At 36.9% G+C, this 17,814-nt stretch overlaps 6 protein-coding genes and 1 non-coding gene across 7 annotated transcripts; 3 read left to right on the forward strand and 4 right to left on the reverse strand.

The window, feature by feature from the left end:
* Positions 1–847: 847 nt before the first annotated feature.
* Positions 848–921, forward strand: B0P05DRAFT_t12. The gene has a single exon. It is a non-coding gene; the product is annotated as a tRNA-Asn (tRNA).
* Positions 922–1,244: 323 nt separating this feature from the next.
* Positions 1,245–4,081, reverse strand: B0P05DRAFT_524460 (uncharacterized protein). The gene is made up of 7 exons (XM_051576199.1): positions 3,952–4,081; positions 3,477–3,904; positions 3,179–3,429; positions 2,916–3,133; positions 2,509–2,853; positions 1,450–2,457; positions 1,245–1,402 (listed from the first exon to the last, which is right to left on the reverse strand). Exons 1-7 carry the CDS (start codon positions 4,060–4,062, stop codon positions 1,307–1,309), a joined length of 2,457 nt encoding a protein of 818 aa, XP_051439134.1. The 5' UTR covers positions 4,063–4,081; the 3' UTR covers positions 1,245–1,306.
* A 2,607-nt stretch (positions 4,082–6,688) lies between these two features.
* B0P05DRAFT_583298 (cation transport protein-domain-containing protein) lies at positions 6,689–9,027 on the reverse strand (the record flags this gene model as incomplete). The annotated part of the gene is made up of 4 exons (XM_051582240.1): positions 6,689–6,855; positions 6,921–7,341; positions 7,391–7,512; positions 7,575–9,027. 4 exons carry the CDS (start codon positions 9,025–9,027, stop codon positions 6,689–6,691), a joined length of 2,163 nt encoding a protein of 720 aa, XP_051439135.1.
* Positions 9,028–9,395: 368 nt separating this feature from the next.
* On the reverse strand, positions 9,396–11,116 carry B0P05DRAFT_524464 (H/ACA ribonucleoprotein complex subunit 4). The gene is made up of 5 exons (XM_051576200.1): positions 10,945–11,116; positions 10,784–10,900; positions 10,512–10,736; positions 10,210–10,467; positions 9,396–10,158 (listed from the first exon to the last, which is right to left on the reverse strand). The coding sequence occupies exons 1-5, from the start codon at positions 11,020–11,022 to the stop codon at positions 9,427–9,429; spliced, it is 1,410 nt and encodes a 469-aa protein (XP_051439136.1). The 5' UTR covers positions 11,023–11,116; the 3' UTR covers positions 9,396–9,426.
* Positions 11,117–11,759: 643 nt separating this feature from the next.
* Positions 11,760–15,167, forward strand: B0P05DRAFT_524472 (uncharacterized protein). The gene is made up of 10 exons (XM_051576201.1): positions 11,760–11,858; positions 11,976–12,135; positions 12,183–12,282; positions 12,343–12,811; positions 12,856–13,895; positions 13,938–14,018; positions 14,071–14,211; positions 14,255–14,468; positions 14,515–14,886; positions 14,933–15,167. Exons 1-10 carry the CDS (start codon positions 11,784–11,786, stop codon positions 15,137–15,139), a joined length of 2,859 nt encoding a protein of 952 aa, XP_051439137.1. The 5' UTR covers positions 11,760–11,783; the 3' UTR covers positions 15,140–15,167.
* A 16-nt stretch (positions 15,168–15,183) lies between these two features.
* B0P05DRAFT_568243 (uncharacterized protein) lies at positions 15,184–16,257 on the reverse strand (the record flags this gene model as incomplete). The annotated part of the gene is made up of 1 exon (XM_051581184.1): positions 15,184–16,257. The coding sequence occupies one exon, from the start codon at positions 16,255–16,257 to the stop codon at positions 15,184–15,186; it is 1,074 nt and encodes a 357-aa protein (XP_051439138.1).
* A 513-nt stretch (positions 16,258–16,770) lies between these two features.
* On the forward strand, positions 16,771–17,778 carry B0P05DRAFT_462105 (RTC4-like domain-containing protein; the record flags this gene model as incomplete). The annotated part of the gene is made up of 1 exon (XM_051574104.1): positions 16,771–17,778. The coding sequence occupies one exon, from the start codon at positions 16,771–16,773 to the stop codon at positions 17,776–17,778; it is 1,008 nt and encodes a 335-aa protein (XP_051439139.1).
* Between the last annotated feature and the right edge of the window lie 36 nt (positions 17,779–17,814).

Genomic DNA, 17,814 nt, shown 5'->3' on the forward strand with positions numbered 1-17,814 from the left:
GAGTTGAGGTCCTTTTTAATTCTATAAAATGAACTATGCTTTGCGATTTGCAGCTGAGAGAAATTATATGTATGCATAAATATCTCTTATTAAAGTGACCATTGAAATAGATGTAATCTCTCTTTATTGACTTTCATTATCTTCAAATGAAGCTGAAAGAAAAAGATGTCTCAAAACTATCAAAAGCATGAATATCATTGCCATTGTATCATATGGCACAAGCAGCAGCCAATCTTTTTATATACCTTCTGAATAGGCTTAGCCTTGACATTGCTGCGCTTCATGGGTGTCGTATGAGCTATGATTGTGATCATGTTTTACACAAATGTTATTGTTCTCTGTATGCTTGACTCTAGCATAATCTGAGGCACAAGCATTGAAAAAAATTGAGCCTCCGTTTAATGAGTTTCAACTGTGATGCAGTTCTCATATTTTGACAAAGACGGAATGGCTCTAGAAATTTCAATTAAGGGGGATAAGCGCAAACATGTTTTATTAGTTGTGACATTCAGAGTTAAAGAAGCAAGTGGAGAATAGTCAAAGAAGTTGCAATACTTGACTTGACGATTGAGGACATTAATAGCATAACTGACAGAATTTTCAACAAATTAACGATGTTGGTTAAAGTGCTTGGGACGAAGAGTTCTTTAGAACAAGTAATTCTAGCAATATATATGAACTTCATGTCATAGGTGACACAATAAGCATTATATGTAGATTTTTGTTGCAATGCTTTATCAGAATCAAACATGCAGAATCTAGCAGTTCCGAGGAGGTTCGGTACGATCACGTGACGTAATTATTAGCTATTAGAATATAATTTATTTAAAATTTTACAAAAATAACTGCTTCTATGGCGCAATTGGCTAGCGCGTCTGACTGTTAATCAGGAGGTTGGTGGTTCGAGCCCACCTAGGAGCGTTTATTTTCTTTTTTAAGGCTTTTTCGTGAGACGTTTTGGTGTTGCTTTGAAAATATGTAGTAACAAAGGGCATCTTACTTCTCTTTTATGAAACGTCTATTACGATGCATGGAGACATTTCATGCTTGTAAAGGGCATTGGATTGTTGAATCATTCCACTATAAGTCCTTTTATATGAAAGATCAGAGAAATGATAAATTGAACTACCCTCCTGAGACAAAAACAAAGTTATAGGCAAGAACCAACTGCCTAACTATATATCTAGCGATCCAAATAGATGTATGAATTATAGTTTACATAAAGTCTGCTGTAAATTTGATATTTCATAGATACTGATTTATTTAAAATATACATATTAAATAATTGGTTTAAAGAGAAAAGAGATTATGGATACTCGAGAAGTTTAGAAACTACTTTGTCCAATTCCCCTTTATACAATCTCAAGAGACTCAAGGCCAAATCATCATAGGACGTGAATCCCTGTAACAAAAAAAATATAAGTACAAAGATCAACATAAATTAATTACCATTTCATGCAACTGCAAAAGTTGTGATCGATAAGGCAAATCTTCATAGACTGATTGTATTTCATTTGGGGTAATAGTATTTGTTGAATGTGCAGAAGAAACGAGATCGCTATGTCCTACAGAAATATTCGATGCATCTTTAATTTCAATTGTTGTTACTTTGTCCTGCTCTTCAATCAAAACAAAATCTTCTTCTTCCTCAACACTATTCAATGTATTTCTTTCATGATCAAACGTGATTGTAACACTAGCTGAAGGACTAATTACATGATAAGCATGGTTAGAGAATTCATCACTGTCGATATCTGAATCGAATCTGTGATTATTACAATCGCCAAGATCAAGTTCGGATGGTGTAGGACTACTGACTTGACTATCTGTGTAAGTATATGTAGTATTTGTTTCGACGGTTGAATTATGGTCTCCTGTTGTCTCTGATGAATTGTCACCATCGTATTTAATATGTTGTCTCGATTTTTCTTCTTGTTCGCCTAAGTGTAACATTTCATCAAAGCGTCCTCGACTTCTGTCTGAAGCATGGTCTCCTGTAGTTTCTGAAGAGTTATCATGAACTTCTAAATCTGTATGAGACACTTCTTCAAAATGTTCTTGCTCTTTGTCTGAATCATGTAATAAAGGTGACGTGGAAATTTTTGGATATATCATTGTATGCGAATTTATCATAACAGGTGACTTTGATGATGTTGCCGTATTACTATGGCCTTTATCAGGCTCAAGATCTTCATCTACGGTTATTGTGCACCACAAATTATCGCCAAAACGTTCACCATTTGGTGCACATAAACAGAAAAAACTAGTATAGCTACCAGGTGAGTCAGGCGCTTGAAGCTCAGCAGAGACACATGTTTCTTCATTGGGAGCTATGACTGGAACAGCAAAGCAGTCTGGACGAGAAATAGGATAGGGTCTCAAAATGGATCCTCCGTTGAACAAGAGATGTGACCCAATAGGCCATTCAACATTACCAGTGTTTTTCACTTTCCACATCTATTATAAACTTAGTAAACTTGATAAATGTATCTATCATTCTAGACTTGCCTTGATAAATGTCTTTTTGGGTACGATAATGGTACCGTCAGGAATGTTCAAGTCTGCAACAAACGAAGCAGCAATGATAGGTCCTGGCAGAGAAGTTGAACTATTGATTTCTTCTGGTTTTGAGATGATATCTACAGAATTTGATCTACTTGAAGATGATTCTGATGTCTTGTTTGTTTGTTTGACTGGTTCTGGATACAGAAAATTGAATCTGGGTAATAAAGGTATGTCTGTAATGCTTCGGATAGGACGTCTTATTTTAATAAAGACATGGTTTTTGTCATGAATCGAAAAAGCATGTTCTTCACAAGTCTCGCACAAATCATAGTTGGCACAGTGTCCACACTGTAAAAAAAAAAAAAAAAGATTTGTCAGTGAGCTATTGCTTACTTGGCTCAATATCTTACCTTGAAACGAATACCTTCAATGGATACATCGCAAGAATCACATCGGACTCCAACATGCTTTGTTGTGGGAACCATATCATGTGATGTCGTATGCTTATTTCTTCGTCTGGTGAGGTTTCGGTTGGCTGCTTGTGCTCCAACCAGACGAGTGACAAAGGTGTGTTGTCTAGGATGGTTCTCTTTGACAGTAGAGAAGCACGAATGGCAAACATCAAAGTCTAACAATATAAGTCATCAAGAAATCTTATTTTTTTTATTCATACCTGGACAAGCACCACACGTATGTCGAATACCAACAATCTCAGTATCACAATAATCACAAATAAACAAGTTATGTGTCCAATAGCTACTACAGGAGCTTTCATCAGAAACATAAGGCTCAGGCGTACTTAAAGGAATATTGTTGTTGACTGTACTGATATGTCGGAAATTATGGCTTGGATTATGGTTCACACGCGATTTACAAGTACTGCATAAATCAAAATCATCACAAGTTTCACAACGGTATCTTTGACTTGAACACAGTTAGCCTAAATAAATTAAAAATAAATAGGGACTCACCCTCTAATAGGAGAATAGCATCCATCACAGATAACATCAAACTGAGGTTGTTCAGATAAACTAGGTGTCGACAAGAGTGAGCGATAGACTTGTGCAGCTGTTTCTGCAGCAGTTTTGACAACGTTATCTACTGTGGTTGCTGCGCTTCTTTCGACGGTTGCTTGGAGATTGTTTATTCCCAATTCCAAATGTTTCATCATGGATTGAATGGATTCGGATACGTTGGGTTCTTTTTGATCAGTTATATTGAAGTTTTGATGACCAGCAGGAATTATTTTAAGCTTGATATTGGTATTGGTATGAGCGTCTGCTGAAACAATACGGTTAAACAGGTCAGAATTATTTTTGATGGAAATCTCATCTCCTTCATTATCAATAAAAGTGAAATAGAAGTCATAGTCTTTGTCCAGGTCAAAAGCGGTTCTTGTCTACAGTAGGTCAGTAAACAGGCAACATTTTAGTATTAATCGCATACATTGTCCTTCAATTCTGATAAGTAATTTGATGCCAACCCAAGGGTAATCAATGGTACAATACATATTTCTGACTTTTGAGGAAAAATAATCTTAAACCAAACTCGACTCATAATGAATAAGTGAAAAGAAAAAGAAAAAAGAAGAAAAAAGAAAAAAGAAAGCGATTAAATACTAAGAAAGGAGTTATAAAAAAAGTCCAGACATTAATGTTCTGCAAAGCTGAAAAGCGGCTTAAGACGGACAATTGAAAGCCAGAACTGATCAGCACGCATTTGATAAATTACAACTTTGTGTTTATCATGTCTAAAGCTGTTCCTTTCCAACCTCAGAAGTGTCAATTGTTATAGTATCATTTTCTCTTACATATTCTGCGCATCAAACGGTGTATAAATAAGTACCTACTCAATACTAAATATCTACTAAAAATGGGCCTCTTTTGTACTGATTACAATGTATCGCGAACTTTGAATGCAAATTTGAAGGCAATGCACAAATGAAGTCCATTCTGTTGTCTTAGTAGGCTTATTTTTTTTTCATCAGAAGTATCTAGACATGGTCTTTCCTCATTTCGGTGGGATCAGGGCTACATTGGATCATTACAAAATTTTCTGATCGAGTTTTTTTTTTTTTTTTTTTTTTTTTTTTTTTTTTTTTTATCTTCACGGACCTCCGTGGATCCCCCAGGGTCAAAAATATAAATTTCACAAAACAGCTAAACCAATGGTACCATTCAATTGCTGAAATCCAAAGAATATGTTTTAAATAAATAAAAAAAAACGGGCTGTTTTGATAGTCTGTTTGTCGAGAAATGGCCCGTCAAAGAATGGTGTATTTAAGCTGTGTTTTGAGCACTTTTGCTCTCGATGACATATAGAACATGTAAGCAATGAACTTATAGAGAATATCATATGTTATTCCGAGTACTAAGAAACATAGGAAAATAGAAATATAGGCACTTTGTGATGCAAATGCGAGCTTAATGAACAAAAGGCATACTGATTGACTGTAATGCGAGGTTTAAAATAGAAAAACTCGAGTTTTTCATCTCGCCGCATTTGAAATCAAGCTTTTGCCGAGAACTGCATAAAGACGCAGTTATTGGGCTTTGGTTTAGTGACAAAAGCTATAGATCTTTGCTTTCTAAGCCCATCAATGCTAATGACATGACAGCTTTGCTACTAAAATGTTGAGCAAATATGCGAAAATATTTTTAAGGTCTTTTGCTCTTTTCATACCATTTTTATAGTGCAGTTGGCAGATAAACACTTTGACCAAAAGCTAGAGTTTTTTGCGCTCATTTTGGGTATTAAAGCTTATTGATAGCTTTATTTTTCATCTTGTAGCATAAAAAAAAAAACTAGAAGTTGTCAAATCGAGCTTTTTTCATGAATAGTACCCTTTGGATCAGAGGTAAAAATGACCAAATTTTACAAGTTGCTTTTTTTTTGGTCCAAATCAACTCCAAAGGTACCGTAGATGTTAGTGAGTATTTTTTGCAGGTACCTAAAGTGTTTATACGTGTATAAGCAGGCTTTATGCTACCTTTATATGTCTAAGAAAAACGAGCTCTGTATGGATTACTGTCTTTTTCTTTACTCTCAAAGTATCTATTTGCCTGGCGATCTCTGTTACAAGAACAATCGGTGTAATATCAAATGACTTATTGGAATAAGATACTTGATCATTTAAGTTTGCCAATGAAAATGTCAAAATGCCAAAAAGAAGAAACTTATAAAAGTTTAGATTGTTTTATTGTCACCCTTAAACATGCTTATATATAATAATTTGAATGATCTCATTACCTAATGTAATAGAAAATATAATTATCTTATACACTGACCCAACTTAGCAACAAAGGTATCATGATCCAAGAGCCCTTTAATATAATTAAACACGCTCAGTTCTTTTTGCTGATTTGTCGAGATATTTGCTTCAAGATAATATAGTTTAGTACTTGGTGATACAGCCTTTGGCAACAATCACAGCTTGATATTGGTTGGCCATATTGTGTAGTAGTATAGATGTAATGGGAAGATAGTAAGGGAGCTATTCAACTACTTACTCGTATTCATGTAAGTATTTTACATATACTGGTTCATTTCTGTTACTAATTTGTCTTTCTTCTATCTCCCTCTTATTCTCTGCTCTTTCTTATAATCTAATACAATTAACAATATAAATGTTATTTATGTATCTCATGCTCTGCTTCATTTCTAAACTTTGATTTTTGCTCATTTACTGTTTTATTTTTAATGCATGAACTGACTCTCGATATCTTTAAGATAAGTTTGCAAGCAACCACAGTCGTTTTGTGCAGCTTTTAATACTCCTTCATGTTGTTTGGTCTTTCCTAAGAAATTCAAAACAATTGTTAGGAGAGCTTGGCCACTTCTCTCAATCAAAAGCGATTCTTTAAAATATGCATGTACTGGCTCGGCCACTTGGCTCAAACTTCAATTGTCTGAGTAAACAAAGAACAAGGTAAACCCAAAACTTGCCTTAAACATATTGTCTGCTTTTCAGTTTTTGATAAACACAATCGGTTTTGGTAGTTTTAATGATAACTTAAACATTTTTTTTACAGATATATATATATATATATAAAGAATAAAGATCAGGCGAAATAGTATTAGGTATTTTGGTTGTCCTTGTCTGAGAGTAAAGTAAACCACAAGGATCCTTTGCTTTTTTTTGTTCATAGCGCAGACAAACAAAAGAAAAAATCAAGGAAAAAGACTATAAAGTGCGTGATCTATTATAGAACATAACGGGTTCATTTCTATTCCGGTCATCATTCATTGAAAGTGATGTATTTCGTCTTCTTAACATGTGATCTTCATGCTCTTTTTGCTCTAGTTGTTCTGAAGGCAGTAAAACTGCTCGATCAATAGCAGCAGGAAGTCCTATTCAATATCATCAATATGTTGTCTTTTTTTTCTTCCCCCTCTTCCTCTTTTTTTTTTTATACCTCGATGTCTTCCCCTATACATCAAGAGAATCAACACAAGTTTACTTAGTGTATGGTATTGTTGTGCTTGAGAAGCCGTTGTATTCGGATATCCCGTAGACGCACCCACATTTCCAAACGCAGAAACGCATTCATAAATGACAGTAGAGATCGTGATAGGCGAGGGAGAAACAATCGCCTCTGCCTCAATCACACAAATCGCAAAGATACAACAAATCACCCAGAATATTTCACTTGTCAATTGTCGTTGGATTTGCGTCATGACAAAGAAATCAGGCCCACGAAGCACTTTTTTGGAGTTCGTGACAATGCTTGTTACGGTCGAATAGCGTTTCAGTCGATGGACATAATTTTGCATAGTCATGTCTGCTCCTTCATCATTGTCCTCGTCAGGACCCTTATAGATACCAAGGGCACGTTCCTATGCCAATGTTTAATAGGGTGACACAGATGGAGTGATGTATGCAGACCTGGTACACGTTACTGTTTCTCATTGAAATAGCAACAGGATAAACACTAATATACATGGCTACAATAAACACAATTTGAGTTCCCGGATTCAATGCCATTAAGTCTACTACACTGAACCCAGCTAAACAAACAATAAAAATTAAATCAATGATCCAATTTCCCTCCCCTCTCCCCTCCCTTTACCATTTCGAGTGGCAACAGATTGAAAAAGGCCATCTAAAATACGAGCTCCCCAATCGACTCCTTGAAGTACCGGTAACCAATAATTAAGGGCAATAAAACAAGTGAATTCAACAGCAGTAATACCCACAAGTACAATCAATAGCCATTTGGTCTGTGTGGAAGGAAACAAGGTAGTATAGCATCGACGCGGATGGTCAAGTAAATACCGAAGTGCTTCTCTTTGAATCACAAACGATTTAGGTGTGACCTTATACACTATCCAGATCAGTAATCTCAAGAAGATGGCATAAGCTGTATTGCCAGCCAAGATAAGAACCATGGTGAGTATAAGTATGCAAGGTGCAGATTGAAAAGGAACCATGCTTGCATCGACCATGGATAAGCCTAGATTATTGAATGCGGAAATACTCAAAAAGAACGAAAATAACCATGCATTAACAGGTCCTCTCACATTCGATGTCTGTAATACGTGTTGAGCATAAGAAGAAGCAGCCACATAGATCCGAAAAAAGAACCCAAAGCTAATGATAAAAAACAAGTAATAGGCAGGCACAATGATTGTAAGCAATTCAAGCGCACGGTATTCTGCACCGCCTAATCGATAGCGTTGTTGTCGTGTCAATTCACTTTTATGAGCAGGTTCTCTCATGATACGTTTCATTTCTTCGTCATCACTTTCGTTCATGGCAATCGTCTGATCCATAGAAATTGAGTTTGAGACAGAGTCTGTATCTCCAGTAATACGCAATATATCGTCGAATCGTCTGCCTTGTTCTAGTCGACGACGTGCAATTTCTCTCTGTCGTTCAATATTACCTGCAAAGGCAATGCCTTGATTGCCACCTGAACTAGCACCAGGGTTAGTAGCATTCTTTGGGTCATCATGGAATTGAATACTGATATGGCGTGTATCAGCAGTAGACTGTGCTGTGTCAGTTGTGTTAGAAAGTGATTGCAGACTATTGTTGCCATGATTCAGGGGCTTGGAATGCTCTTGACTATCCAACGATTTCTCCCTAGTCGTCTCTCTGGATAAAGTGTTATCGTCGGTATTGATATTAGGCTGTGATAAAGATCTCTCTAGACTATTGTGTTTCCTTTTCAGTCCTCTTACATCAAAGTTAGTAGACAATGGTCGAGTTGAAAAGAAACTCTTTTTTCTTGTGGTAGGCTGATCATAAGGCAATGATCTGACAGACATAAAGGATAGTCTTCTATGAAGTGGTTTTGCCTTGTCTATGCTTTTTCTCGGTTGCTCTTGAACATTCTTTTCAAATTTTCGCTTGTTGGCTTCCCAAATTCGTCGAGCATGATTAAATAACAAAATATCTTCAAATCGTTTAGAGAAATAATGTCTTCGAATATAGACAATAATGACGGAAATCATGACATGCGATCCAAAAAATGAGCCAAAATACATGACAAGTACTTGCCAAATTGAGAGCTGCGACATGTCAATTGTGGCCAATCCCGTATTTGTTACTGCTGATGTCCCCATAAATAATGCATCAATGTAGTGCCATTTTGTACCAGGTTGGAAATAAAAACAAAAAGAAGCAACGGAGCTTAATAATAAAATATAAATGTAATGTAACTGAAGGAAATGGATTCTTTTATCATAAAATTGATAAATACGTTGATAAAATGTCATTAGAAAAAAAAAAAAAAAGAAAAAAAAGAGAGAAAACTAGAAAAAAAAAACTCCTTTTTATATCAAACTGCATGATTTTCGAGTCATGTTTCATTTTCGTTTTTTTTTTCTTTTTATTCAAGTGGAATTTAAATGATGATTGTGTGTGTGTGTGTGTGTATACATGAAAAATGGGTGGATTATTTATATGTATGTATATATTTAAGCCTTGTTCTTCTTCTCCTTCTTTTCTTTCTTCTCCTTCTTTTCTTTTTTCTCCTTCTTCTCTTTCTTGGCCTTCTTGCCTTCAGTTTCATCTAAATCATCTTCGGCAGGGCGCTTATTGTTATTATCTTTAGCAGCAACATCAAGCACAGTAATCTTGGGAGCCATACCAGCAGCAGCAACAACAGTTTCTGAAGATGTACCAAAGACAGGCTCAGGTTGCTTACCATCAGGGTTATTGGCATAATCAACATAGGCATTCTTCCAAGTAGCAGGTGTTTCGTCTGTGATACGACCGTACTTGTCAAGCTTGCCTTCTGTCTTCAACTTCTTCTTGGCAAGAGCAACAGGACCCATACCCCATCTGCGAGGGTATGTATCACGTTCCATAATGACACGCTTCACCTTAGCAACAACACCATGGTCACAAGTAGCCATGACAGCCGTGGTCATTTGGGCATAGGCAAGAGCAATGGCTTCACCCTTTGTTGTCATCAACACAATCTCGTCATTGACTTCAATACCGCTCTCAAAACGCAAAAGACCGGGAAGCATCAACTTGGCACCGTAACAGATGGCATTGACAGCACTGTCCTTGACAACAACACGCTTGTAGTTGGTCAAAAGTGATTCCAAAGGACGAATGACACGACGAAGATAGGATTCGTCCTTGGTGTTGTCATATAACCATTGAGCATCCAATACATCATGCATAGTAACAATATCATCCTATACAGACATGAGGTTATGTTTCTTGGTTTATATGCTTTCATCACTTACGTTTTCAGAAGTAGTACCAGAACGAACACGGCGAAGTTCTTGCATGTGACCACCCACACCGAGCAAAAGACCCAAGTGAACACACAAAGTACGCATATAAGTACCAGCTTCACAAGAAGCCCAGAAGACAGCAAGATGACGATCGTTATCGAATTCGATCAATTTGCTTTCATGGATAGTACGAACACGCAATTGACGCTTGACAGCAGAAATAAGAGGAGGACGTTGGAAAAGAGCACCTGTCAAGGTTTCAATAGCCTAGATAACATGAGTATACATGTCTATTTGAAATCGATACCTACTTGAGACAACTTCTTTTCACTTTCAATAGCATCGTGAAGACGCAAGATACACACGTATTCTTTACCAGCACCTTGTTGAGACTTGACTAAACGAGTAGCTCTATCAACACAGACAATCAAACCACCAGTAACCTTGGGATCAAGAGTACCACTGTGACCGGTCTTTTCAACACGAAGGATACGCTTAATCCAAGCAACAACTTCGTGAGAGGAAGGATTAGCAGGCTATGTGATGGATGAGTACTGAAGTCTATCTAGGGTATCACATTTACCTTATCAAGGTTAATAACACCATAACGAACATATTCATCAAGAGGACGCTTCAAAGGAGAACAACCACTAGGAATAGGAGTATAATGACCAGTACGAACATTAAGTTGATCGTAGTTCTACACATTGTTAATATCTTCTGTACTTTTTCATATGTATCTACCTTTAACAAAAGAGGCCAGTTGGAAGTATCGATAGCTGGAGCTGAAGCAGTAGGTTTAATAACTGCGTTGTCGGCCATTGTTATATTAAGTAAAACAAAAGGAAGAGAAAGAGAAAAAAATAAATAAAAATTTTGACAGGCAGATTTTTGATGTACGAAGAGCGGAGGGGTGACAGTGCCCACCATTCTTCAGAAGAAAAAAAAAAGCCACGCAAGTGACTGTTGATCAAAAAAGGAAATTCGGGGTTTGAATATCGAAGCATTGATGCCCCTTTTTTTTATCATTACACAAAGCAAAGGAGACAAAAGAAAAGGTCAAATAAAAAAAAAGCATACAATGTTTACCAGATCAATTATAGATGGAAAAAATATATGAACACAATTGGATAGAGACAAAATATGAAAAAAGACAAACAATGGGTCAAAACATGGTAGTGTGTCCATTCAATGTAGCATAAAGATGAAAGCAAGTTCGAGGGGGTTTTTTTTTTATTAACCTTTAGGACATATTAAACAGGAATTGACGATATTGTGTAAGATGCAATGTCGTTTATAAGAGTCAAAGTATGTTGTGCATGAAAATGAGTCTCGGATGATCCAAAACTATTTTAAAACTATATGCATTTGTACGACAGAATCCAAAATAGAAAAGAAAGACTCAATGCTAAAAACAACTCTTGTCTTCAATGCTTCAAGTGACTGTGGATCAAAAGAGAACAATCATAATGAAAAAGAAGAGGGGAGTACGAATTTGAGTCCAGCCGGGAAAGCAAGGAAAAAAAAAAACTTAAAATACGCGCTTTTTTCTTTTCTTTTCTTCTTTTGATAAAGCAATACATATGCCATTATTAAATAAAAAGAGAGCACCTATATCACCACCTATTCCATACGACTCAAAACGTAAACGTAAAGAGGTATGGTACCTTCGCTTTACGAATGAAATGTTCACTAGTTATGAGTATGTATGCACTTTTTTTTTTTTTCTTTTTGTCATGACGACTCATTCCCTGTTTAGCTCTTACATAAAAAAGTTGAATTTATATCATCAGGCTATTTGGGAGTGCGAAGCAACTGGTAGAAAGAACTTGACCTATGAACAAGCACTTGAAAGTGAACGAACAGAGCATGATAGAGCTGAATACAAACTGTGTTATGCTTTAAGAAAACAAATGCTGCATCGAGTTCAGTTTCGTAAGTGAATAAGTGCAATACACACAAGGATTATTCATGGTCAATAGAAACCAGTCGATTGGATGATTTAGTGAATGATGTCTATCATTATTTTGAACAAAACTATGTGATTGACGAAACCGTGCATTGTAGAATGAATGGATACACGTACGTAGACACAAGTTGAGATAAAGCTATGTTGCTATTCACACAAACTCTTTTATGTAGTTATGTAGCCAAGATTGTCGATATTCTTCCTGGACGCATTGTAGTTCAACATCATACACATGTATTAAAAGACCCAGTATCAAGACAACTTGTGCCTAAATCAAACTTGAATCATTCAGGAACAGAAGAAGAAGAGGAAGAAGAAGAAGGAGAAGACATGGATGGAATAGAAGGTGAACAAGTGCCTAGACAACCTAATGGTCGGTTAAGGTTCCCAGACGCTTTTCTTCATCCAACTCCACAGCCACCCATCATTCAGTCTGAGAATGACAATCGTCTTGTAGAAGAACGTCAATATAAAGTACAATTGCTAAATGAAGTAGGACAACCCTTAGAAGACTGTAGACGGATTGTACTAGAACACCAATTGGACAGAGATAAACATAGTTTTAATCGGTTTAATGTACAGAGTTTTATACGTGAATGTTCTTGTAAAGAACCTTATGTCAATGCACCATGGTTAATTAAGGTATACAGAAACAGTATGCAATAGATACTGATTGTTCTTGTTAGTCTTCTGTTGCTATTGCTTATGGTATGGATACAGCTCTTCCTCATCATTTACAGCATAGACAAGATTCAGCCTTTTTACAAGCATCAAGGAAACGCAAATTGACAACGTTTAAGACAGCCGATGAAAAAGAAGCAGAGAAGCAAGCCAGACGACAAGAATCCTTGCTTCAAAAAGCCAGACTAAAAGAAGAAAGAGAACGATTACGCCAAGAGAAAAAAAAGCAAGCAGCTATTAAATACCCCATTGAGGACCTTGATCTTCCCATCTACCGTAAAGACCCTAATCTCAATTGGGCCTTGATTGACATGAATCCTCAGATATATAATGCTCAACATGGCATCATTCCGTACTCTAGTGGCGGCAGATCTGGACGCCCTCGACCTCATGGCGACTCACCTATACCGCCTGAACTGTTTGATGCTTTTCTTTCGATCTGGACATTCTTGACTGTGTTCTCTGAACCTTTGAAACTGACAGCCTATAGTGTGGATGATTTTGAACGGGCTCTTTTTCATACAACACATCAGCCTAAGGCAACTGTTCTTGTTGAATATAATGCTTGTTTGCTGAATGTGATCATTAATGAACGAAATGAAGATACGGCGAATGAATTGATCAATGGTGACGTGATGGAAACCTATGTTGAGTCCCTTGAAGAAGAAGAAGACGACAGTCAAGCAGAAAGTGAAGAGGAAGAAGAGCAGCGTCGAGATAGACCCAGATCAGAAAGTGTCTTGCCCCGCGTTGAACGAGGCTGGCGAGATAAAGAGCATTTACGCATTGCTCAAAAATGGGATAACAAAGAACTGCGTGCTAATTATGATCGTCGTGGTTGGGAGACTTCTTTAATAGGCTGCTTAAATGATGTGGCTACACCTGAACTATTGCCGAATGTAGATGAGTTATTACAGCATTTAGTGCCCAAAATGGGCTCAACTGCTGCTGACCGAGAGAAACAATACCCAACCTTGAGTATGAAGCAAAAATTGGACATTTTGAGTTTCTTGATTGATGTTGTGAATGAGTCTACTTTGATAAGGCAAGTAGGATTGTTTCGTTTGTCTTATTGACCATAGTATAGAAACTATATGGATTATTGTCAAGAGCAACTCTCTGAATTTCGAAAGCAAAAAGTAGAACTCAACAAGGAATCAAAAGCACTGTAGGATCACACGATGAACATAGAATCATACTCATCATGGACTTCTGTTTAGGGCTATCAAACGAACAGAGATGGACAAAAGAGACAAAGCAGAGAAATTAGAATTAGGTGAAGAAGAGGATTCAGATGATAGTGATGATTCCTGTTCTTCAAGAGATTCGAATGATGAGGACTCTGCGTTAGAAAGTGATTCGTAAGTATACGATGCGATGATCAATACTAATCCAACACTCAAGTTCGGACAGTCGACTTGCTGCTCGTGAACGACGACATCAATCCAGACAAGAAAAACTCAAACAAAAGCAACGCGAACGAGAAGAACAAGAACAACAACGGAAAAAGCAATATGCAGAACAACGCGAAGTTGCAAAAGCAAAGAGTCAAGAACAACGCATCAAAGCTAATGAACGACGAAAATTAGAAGAAGATGAGCGTACCTTAAGAAAGAAGGTAAAAAAAAAAAAGATTCATGATTGATAGACTGAACCAACAATAGGAGGAACATCTGGAAAGATCCATGCGAAGATACATGACATTACGCATTCGTCCTCTTGGTAAAGATCGGTTCAATAACCGTTATTACTATTTGGATAATGTAGGTATCTCCAATACATGTGGTTCTGGTCGTCTTTATGTCCATAGCCCAAGTGACGGTGATATTCAGTTGATGATGGAAAGAGACCATCAGACAGATTTACCAGAACAACCATGGGGTTATGGTGGGGGTCGATGGTTTATCAAAAGATTAATGGAACTACAAGGCTTTGAAGAAGAGAGTATTTGGCTTGAAAATCGTATGAATGAGCTCTCAAGTGGACATCCGAGTGAATACCATGGTTGGTGGAAATACTATACAGAGCCTGAAGAAGTAAAAAAAAAAAAAAAAAAAATAGTAAACTAAATTTTAACTGTAGATTGATCAATTACTAGAATGGTTAAATCCTAAAGGTACAAGGGAGCATAAACTAAAGAATGAATTAGTCAAACAACAGCCTTATATTATTGAATCTATCAAGAAAAGAGCACAGGTAAAGAGCAAGTTGAAAGACACTAGAATAATTAACAATCAAACAAGGAACTCAAACAAGTGGAGACTGTTTCTAAAAGACCCAGTCGAATAACCACTAAACCCAAATAAAAAAAAAAAAAACTACCATTTATTTATTTAATCACTGCCTACAACACCTCCTTTGTTTAATCCAACTGCCTTTTCTACTACTTCTCGCATTAAATCTATCAATGTACTACAAGTGATAATAATATGTGCTTCTAATTGATCTGGTCTGTCTACTAAACCCAGCGCATTCTTGTCAATCAACAATTGTCCCAAATGAACAAAATAGCCCATACGATGACTATCAAATTCAGCAATAACACGCCATGTCTTCTTGTCATTGCCATCTTCCAAGTGCTTTTCAGGTCTAATTTGACAGACTAAATCATGCGATAATAGACTAGCACGCTTCCAACGAATCAAAAAGCCTTCAAATTCAGTATCATACGTAAACAAAAGATGAGAATTGGTTCGATTGTACAATGGGCCTGATTTTGTATCTGCTGTCAATTCATCGTCTTCTTCTGGTGTATATTCTTTCTCATTCAAAGGGAAATCACCCCATTCAATCGTGATTTCTTTCTTGAAAGCTCTTCTTTTTGCTTCTGCTACCTTGTGTTTGTCACTCACGATATTGCCATCCAGAGACAATCGATACAGGATATTTTGGAATCCCCATGAATACGAATGAGGCTGTATCTTTTTATAGGCGGGTATTTTCGTGCCTTTAAAATACACATCATGTTCAAATGGTCTAGCAAGCGACTGTTTACGTAAATCATACATGACCATATCTTCCATAGGCTTCTTTTTCAGGATTTGTAATAGTGCTTGTCGTGTCGTTGAGCTGCTTGTGTTACTGCTCTCGCTACTGATACTAGACGTACTAGGACTTATGGAAGTAGGAGGAGGTGTAGTGGTTAGACTGGTGGTTGATGAAGGCACATGAGACAATAAGCTGATAGTTGGACATGAGGAGCTTGTGTCTTGGTCATTTGTCTTTATGTCGGGTCGTTTGCCATTGATGAATTCAGCTCGTACGATCAGGTCATCAATCACTTCTTGAGGTAAAGGTTCTTGGTATTCATCATATGTGTTTGGTTTATCATATGTTGGTTCATCAGGTTCATTGGGTTTTTGTAAAATAGTGGTGGTATTCTGGTCATCCATGGTATCCGGCTTCATGATATAATTGGTAATAAAAAGAAAAAAAAAGCTATTTTTTTTTAATGCTTACTTAAATAAGTGCTTTTATATTAAGACATCTTTTATCGATCAGATAAGCTGTTGTCATGACAACACATTCTTGTCATTCAGGACACTGTGGCTTGATGGATCGATATATATTTCATGCCCATTTTTCTTTTCTTTTTTTTTTAAACTAAAATGAACAAAGGAAACAAAAGAAAGGCGCCCATTTTTAATTTCAATACACTTAGTAAAAAGAACACATTTGGGGATACACATGTACAAAAAAAGAACAAAAACAGAGACTACCAGGTAACTGTTCCTATCTCATCCCCTGATGTTGTCAATATAACCAGATTTCAAGATCAACTGAGTACCAGTCGATCTCATGAAGGAGACGATGGTTTTGACGACTTTCAACCTATGAAGCAAAGATCTGGACCTATCATGTCTTCAAATCAAACTACAGGAGAGTCATCATTATCCAAGCAACGACAAGAGTCTCTGGTGATGCCAAGACGATCGACTGCTGCTGACAACGATCCATTCCGTACTGATCATCCTAGCGACAAGAACAAGTTGACTTTACCTAAAAAGATTGCCAAAACACCAGAGACACCAGTCCTGCTAAAACGCATTGTCAAGACAGATCTCAAACAGGATGAGGATGCCTATTGTCCTTATTGTGGCGAACGTTTTGCTCTTTTGACAGAACCATTAAAAAATGCCATTCAAGCCATCAAAGACAAAGACCGAGAATACGAAAAGAAGCAAAACGATGAAGTAGAAAAACAAAACGAAAAAAGCGTCTATAGCTTACCCACCAATTTGACCATCAAGCGACGTGTTTCATCCATAGATAAAGATGCGTTTTGTAAACTACATCGATTGGAATTAAATATTAAACCAGAAGGTCGTAAAAAGGGGTATCCTAGAGAGATTGATTTTGATAAGCTTGGAAAAAGGGTGATGCGATACAAGGATGAATTGGACTTGGTGATTGCTGACAAGCTACCTAGTGACTATCGTACACTGGCTGAAGATTCTTATCGAGAGATGGGTTCCAATAAAGCCCGAAGTACCATGGGTGTCATGACTCGTTTTGAAGCTACTTTGCCTGGTTATTACGGTCCTAAGGGGGCTGCTGTCATTTTGGATGTCTTGACAGAACATTATCTCAAGTCAGGCTATTTAGCTCAACACTTAGTTTCACCTCAGATGCCCTTGGAATTTCTTCAACAAGTGCTTGTACCCGAAGTTGGATTTCGATTGATCCAGAGCGACATGCTAAATCAAAAAGGTGTTGTCGAAAATGCGCGCGAAAAGGCCAAGCAAATCATGGATCAAAGTCGAGAATATGGCAATTATATGTTTCCTGTCAAAGATCAAGATATAGAATCACACGATATAGAATCCTATCCATCAACCTCCATTTTAGACTCTGAAGAAGACTCTGAAACAGAAGAAATTCATAGCGTAGGAGATACAAAAGATGAACAACTCTATGATAGTGAGTAGAATAAAAACAAAAATAAACCAGACAAGTGTTGTATG

The sequence above is a fragment of the Gilbertella persicaria genome (assembly GCF_025201335.1).
Source record: "Gilbertella persicaria strain CBS 190.32 chromosome Unknown B0P05scaffold_3, whole genome shotgun sequence".
Classification (NCBI taxonomy): domain Eukaryota; kingdom Fungi; phylum Mucoromycota; class Mucoromycetes; order Mucorales; family Choanephoraceae; genus Gilbertella; species Gilbertella persicaria.

Excerpts from the sequence above, each read along its gene's own strand:
- B0P05DRAFT_524472 (XM_051576201.1), top strand. The coding sequence starts at position 11,784 with ATGCCATTATTAAATAAAAAGAGAGCACCTATATCACCACCTATTCCA. Across the intron at positions 14,212-14,254 it reads TCTGCGTTAGAAAGTGATTC|TTCGGACAGTCGACTTGCTG; the intron begins GTAAGTATACGA and ends CCAACACTCAAG. Across the intron at positions 14,469-14,514 it reads AGCGTACCTTAAGAAAGAAG|GAGGAACATCTGGAAAGATC; the intron begins GTAAAAAAAAAA and ends AACCAACAATAG.
- B0P05DRAFT_524460 (XM_051576199.1), bottom strand. The coding sequence starts at position 4,062 with ATGAGTCGAGTTTGGTTTAAGATTATTTTTCCTCAAAAGTCAGAAATA. Across the intron at positions 3,430-3,476 it reads TGCTATTCTCCTATTAGAGG|TCAAAGATACCGTTGTGAAA; the intron begins GTGAGTCCCTAT and ends ACTGTGTTCAAG. Across the intron at positions 2,854-2,915 it reads TTGAAGGTATTCGTTTCAAG|TGTGGACACTGTGCCAACTA; the intron begins GTAAGATATTGA and ends TTTTTTTTACAG.
- B0P05DRAFT_524464 (XM_051576200.1), bottom strand. The coding sequence starts at position 11,022 with ATGGCCGACAACGCAGTTATTAAACCTACTGCTTCAGCTCCAGCTATC. Across the intron at positions 10,468-10,511 it reads GTGAAAAGAAGTTGTCTCAA|GCTATTGAAACCTTGACAGG; the intron begins GTAGGTATCGAT and ends CATGTTATCTAG. Across the intron at positions 10,159-10,209 it reads CTGGTACTACTTCTGAAAAC|GATGATATTGTTACTATGCA; the intron begins GTAAGTGATGAA and ends ATGTCTGTATAG.